The 6,000-nt window shown below is 42.6% G+C and overlaps 1 protein-coding gene across 1 annotated transcript; it reads right to left on the minus strand.

Annotated features, from left to right (window-relative positions):
* Nucleotides 1-979: 979 nt before the first annotated feature.
* foxb2 (forkhead box B2) lies at nucleotides 980-2,953 on the minus strand. The gene has a single exon (XM_005916228.3). It carries the CDS (start codon nucleotides 2,515-2,517, stop codon nucleotides 1,561-1,563), a length of 957 nt encoding a protein of 318 aa, XP_005916290.1. The 5' UTR covers nucleotides 2,518-2,953; the 3' UTR covers nucleotides 980-1,560.
* Between the last annotated feature and the right edge of the window lie 3,047 nt (nucleotides 2,954-6,000).

Here is a 6,000-nt window from a genome sequence, read left to right on the forward strand (position 1 = left end):
CCACGCCTCTCCTCCACTGGTGCATCTCAATTATTTGTTCAGAGGCTGGTGTGACAATAGTGTCGGCTGTGAGAGCCTTTGGGATGCTAAACAGGGGATAGGAGGTTAAATATAAGTCATTTTTAGTGGGCTGAACCTGGGGCTTTGTGCTGCCGTTGAGGAGAAGCTTCAAAGCTTGACTTAAACAGAGCAAACAAAAGAGCAAACTTGATCCTGCTTTTGAAGTTGTGGAGCTGCTGTCCAAAATGTTGGCTGCTCATATCCATCTTTTGGAAGATCATACACACACTTGAACACAGCGTGCATCAGCACATGTACACATGCTCAAATGTGGACAATTGCGTGCACTTAAGTATGAATTATGGAAGTTTTTTTTTTTTTTTTGCTATCTTTGTTCTTAAATAGAATAATAAGTATTCTTAAAATTATCCTCTTAAAATATAACAGTTACACCATGTAATATGATATTCAGCTCTGTTTTTGAACTGGATGTTCAAAGAGGGTTTAGATCTTCCTTGGATGACTCCAGAGTGAAGAAAAGTAAAAAATTACTTTTATGTCATCGTATGTTGGTTCAGTGAAAAATATTAACTCTCACAGTTCGTACTCCATATCTCATAGTTAGAGCCAAATATATATTTAATATTATTTCTGTAATCAGTTGTAATCAATAATTGAAAATAATATTTTTAAAGAAAAACAGCTGGAATATAAATTAATTATTCTGACCATTTATTATGCATTAAACAGAACTACAGGTGGCATGTGAAGTGATCTTTTTGTTATTACTTCTTGTTGTAGAGTATCAAAATATTTAATAAGGGTAGAGACGTATTTCTTTATTTACACATCTGAGGAATTGATAGATAAAAGTCGGGACCTGAATGTCTGTTTCCACTGATGTAAAAGAATGTCCGAGTCTATTGGAATTTTTTTCCTCAGCTTTTCAAACACAGTCGTCCCTGAAAGGATGTGCAAATGTAAACAGTTATTTAAATAACTACAACACGGAGGATTTGGTTTTAAGTTCTTTATAAATATCTTCAGATAAATAGTGTTATAATACAAGCATAACATTTTTAATGCACTGCTAGAGAATACACAAAAAAGTGCAACAGGCCTAATTAAAAATTACGAAGGTCTACTTGTCTTTAGCCGGTAGGCCTGCCAATGATTGAAGTAAAATAAGTAGAATAACAGCAAACATCAAAAAACAGAGCAGTTGATTTGCATTTGAAATCATTTCGGACTGTTTTTCTCCTAAATCAAAGCTTTCTTTGGGATTAGCATCTCTACCAGTCTGATTGTATTTATCAGTGCCACATTACAGTATGTGGTAAATGCCCTCACAAATTGTGCAAATAAATCATGATTTCAATCAACATGAGTCTAATGAAAAATCCATTACACAGCACAATGTTAAACTTAATTTTACAACGCTCTTACAGCTGCACGTAATTTATTTGTCGTCTCTGATAAGTCTTATTTCGGGTAATCTCAATGTCTTTCTCGCTTTATTTTTTTTTCTTTTCTTTCAAAAATAGCCTGCAATTTACCCGGTTAGGACAGCAGGAGGGCCGGGTGTAGAGGGTTCCCTTTTCCCTCTAGCAGATCACTTTTCTCCATCAGTGAGGACGGTGAGCAGATCTGGGCCGGGCCGGACTGCAGACCCGTCAAACCCGGCACGGGGCCCAGGGACGGGGTGGGTTTTATTGGCACTGGAACGGCTGGCAGGGTTTGCCCGTTGGCGTTGTGGTACAGGCCCTTGGCTGACACGCTGAATGGTGCGTACTCGGATGATGCTGGCACGGATACGCCACCCATAGACTCTGAGAGCATGCCGACGTGCGGCCACATAGAATTGACCATGCTGCTGAGCTGAGGGGGCACCGGGTAACCCAGATGGTGCATAACCGAGGTAAGGGGAAGCCCACTGGCCATCACACCCTTGTAGTCCCTTCCTATAATGTTCTCTATGGCAAATGGGTGTTTAAACCCACCAGGCTGTGCGCAAGTGATGCCCCCGTAACCCTGAAAGTGAGGAAGGCGACCCACGTTTGGAGGGGCGGCTGAGTGGTCGTGGTGGCTGGATGCAGTGCCCAACTTGCTGCCAGGGTGATGGTGGTGATGGTGGAAATAGTGCATCATGGGGGAACTCTTGCAGGTCATATGCTCGGCACGCAGCACCTTGAAGCGCTTCCGTCTCCTCAGGAAGCTGCCGTTCTCAAACATGTCACCGCAGTCCGGATGAAGAGCCCAGAAGCTGCCTTTCCCCGGCTGATCAGGCCGACGGGGTATCTTGATGAAGCAGTCGTTAAATGAGAGGTTGTGTCGCAGGGAATTCTGCCATCTCTGGGTATTCTCTCGATAATATGGAAAGCGATCCATGATGAACTTATAAATGTCACTCAGAGGCAGCATCTTTTCAGCCGAGTTCTGAATAGCCATCGCTGTGAGTGATATGTAGGAGTACGGAGGCTTCTGGTCGCTGTAAGAGTTTTTCCCTGGACGAGGCATAGCTGGTTACTCTTTTCTTGAAGTTTAAATTCTTGAACAAAAATGCTTTTTAAGTTTTTTTTAACGTTTTTTTGTTTTTGTTTTACGAGTTCACTTGCCAGTCTTCATATCAGTCTCCATCTGACTGATCTGCTCCAAAACTTTGAGCCATCAGATTATATTACCTGCTTTATCGATTAATAGTGAAACCCAAAGGCCCGCCGCTCAGGTAAGATCCTCGAGAGTCTCTCACGTCCGTAAATAAGTTGGTTTTGTCCGTGTCTTCGTCAAATTATGCTTTTGAAGTCGTGCGTAAATGTCAAATTTCCGTGCGTAAAAGTTGAGAAGTCCTCCGAGTTGCTCTTGTTTCCGCGGCGGCTGAATGATGATATGAGAGGCCGGTTTGCTTTGCTGTCTGTGTGTGATGTGGCTCCTCTCCTCTTGTGCGACGCTCACACTCAATGAGCGCCGTTTTTGTAAGACCCCCGCAGGTCGCCAGCTCTATTATCTATTATCCAGACACTCAGGGGACACGTCATGAGAGAGGCAGAGGCTGTGTGTGTGTGTGGTGTGTGTGTGTGTGTGTGTGTGTGTGTGTTCGTTTGTGTGTGTGTGTGTGTGTGTGGCGTGAGGTGGGGGGGGTATAAACATGAGAGGATGTGCGTTCAGCACATGCCTTTGCGTCTAATTTGCTGTTTACCAATCAAAGACTCCCACGTAAAGTACACGAGGACAGAATTGACACTTTTGGACCGATTTTAACATCTAATCTTTGTTTATAGTGGCGAATCTCCTGAAATGTCTTGGAGCAAGACAACAAAATCACCAAAGGTTTTGTGGCATTTTCTCTGCGAATAAACTTGACCTTTGACCTCTCCTGCAATTTTTTAAACAGCACCAGAAGTCATGTAATGTTATAGTATTAAAGTGTTCAGTTGCTTCACATATAAAGACTGCCTTGTCATCTGTGTGTCTGCGGTGAAAGAACTGTGACGGAGAGCGTGGATTTGCGTTGAAATCTCCCCCATTCGAGTCGAGGAAACAAATAGTAAAGAATAGAATATATAAATACAGCATCTTTGTTAAATTTGCTCGATGGCACTTTCAGACTTTGCCAACAATAAATCATGTCTTCCTTTGCGCACAATCATCAGTGCGCTTCTCTTCTGCTCTCAATTACACCAGCTCGTTCGCACAGAAACACACAAAAACACACTGAGAGAGAGAGAGAGAGAGAGAGAAAGAGAGAGAGAGAGAGAGAGAGAGGCGCTGTTGTTGATTAATTGCTGAGAGGGGAGTCCGGCGGCTGTCTGTCTGTTCAAACACTCTCTGGTGAATCCTACAAGGATGTAAACAAACTTCATCCCCTGCTCTGAATTCTGTTCAGCGGAGAACCGCAAAAAGCCCCCCTCCCTCCTCGTAGTTTTTTCTCCTCTGGCCAGGTGTCATGACTGGGTCCTTGACGGCTCCTGTCTTCCGCGGTGCCCCGGTGGGCCCTCGAATACATTACAATAATTAAGCCTTCCGTGATTTAGCCTCCTAAGAGAGAAGTCCAACAATGTAATTAAGGGCAAGCTCGCTGTATTAGGTATGAATATTCAAAACTGTGTCAATTAATTAGCCGGTGTATCACTCCCGTTATGTCCCGGTCCTTCAAGCCCACTCAAAAGGTCAACCGTGTCAACGGAGAGCATATTTTAAAGACATTATGTAATTGCAAAGAAAATGACTTTTTAGTGCCACTTTGCTTGACGAGGAGGGAACATTTTAAAAGACAGTTGATGCTGCGCTTGTGTTTTTTTGTTTTCTCCGAATAACTATTTTCCCTGCGCCTGAAAAATGAGATTTGAAACACCGAGGCCCTCCGAGGCCAGGGCGGGTAAAAGCATCCTCTTAAAACGCCCGGGAAAGATCAATATTAAATCTGTTTTCACAAAGGGGGCCGTTAAATAGACACCGTAGCTGATCTGCATAACAAAATTAATTAGGTAGTCTACGGCAGCGTTCGCTTGCACCCAACTCCTGGACAAATAACTAGTTGTAAAGCACACCTTCTGGGCATATGGAACATATGCTGGAATTATCCTTAATTGACTAATTACATAAATTACTCATTAAGTTTACAGCACATCAATTATAAAAGATGTATCAATTAATTTTGCATAAATTACAAGCGGCACGCTGCACGAAGAGGGCGGCGGAGGGAATGAGGGTCGCCAGGAGGGGGTCCTCTCTAAGGTGGAGAGACATGTGTGTGTTCGTGCGTGCGCGCAAGTGGGCGCGCGTGTGAATGACGGTCGTCTGTTTGTTTCCAGTCTCTAATAATTATTTGTTCAGCTTAAGGGCAAAGATATTCTTTCTCTGTCTCCCATTCGCAAAGGGAAAGTGTGGGGGTAATGGCAATTATACTAATAATAATAATCTTAAAGACCTCTCTCCAAGTCATAAGGGGCGCATCGTCGCGGAGAGAGCCATTAAAATCAATTAGCGCGGCCTATTGTTTTCAATGGAAAATTAAGCCGGTTTAGGACTGTAGTGCAGACGCTGTAAGGCTCACTTGCGTGATGGGGAATTATTTAGTGGCAAAATACGACAGATCTTACAATTTGCCCATAAAAGAGTGAGCCAGGGGAGCATTAATGGATCACAGCTAGGATGGTCCGCCTGTTGCCTTCCTGTTGGCCTTCAAGAATCTTTCAGTCACCTCAGGTAAAACTGTCTTGAGTTCCCGTTTCACAGAAACTGATTAGGTGCAAAGAACCAGAATTCTTCCCCGAAATCTCGTCGTGAAACTTCGACCACACAGCGACAGGATAAAAACTGTCACAGCAATTAAAAGCAAACGTTTTAGTCTAAAAGCTTTGTAATCGGTCATTTACTTTCCCCAAACATATGCGTGCTTTCACTTTGTAGAGTCTACAAACTAAATACCGAATTTGCAGCATCTTTTTGAGTATGAGCCAGCATCAAGTGGTGCTGTCTGTCATAATGTCACACTGGAAATGTTGCAGAAATCCAAATCAGGACTTGCAGTAATGCTTTTTTCAGTGTTCAGTGTTTGTGACGCTCTTATTATGAAATTGAGATATAAAGTGTAGAAAAATGAGACAATTTTAACAAAACAAAATCATAATCTTTAAATTCATTTCATTGAAGGGGCCCAAACATTGCAGCAGCAAACTGGTTTTGATTCCATGGGGTCACCTTGTTTTCAGGATGGATTTAATTACTTTGCACATCATAAATAAACAAGTGAATAAACCTGGAATGAACCTGTGTTATGATGAGCATATGCAAATGTATCCTCTTTGCTGTTGATATAGAAAACCTGCAAAATAATTTCTGGCAGTCGTTAGGCATTCTTTGAAGGAATATTCTAAAATGTTCCTGCAAATACAGATGGCAGTTACAGGCTAGAGCAGGACAGTGACAATATATTGCTCAGGTGTAGTCTGTGCCTGCTCACGCTTCTCTGTTATTGTGAAAGTTACTGTAATTCCTTGG

This window comes from Haplochromis burtoni, unplaced genomic scaffold (assembly GCF_018398535.1).
Source record: "Haplochromis burtoni strain Fernald_Lab_line unplaced genomic scaffold, NCSU_Asbu1 Contig_18, whole genome shotgun sequence".
Classification (NCBI taxonomy): Eukaryota; Metazoa; Chordata; class Actinopteri; order Cichliformes; family Cichlidae; genus Haplochromis; species Haplochromis burtoni.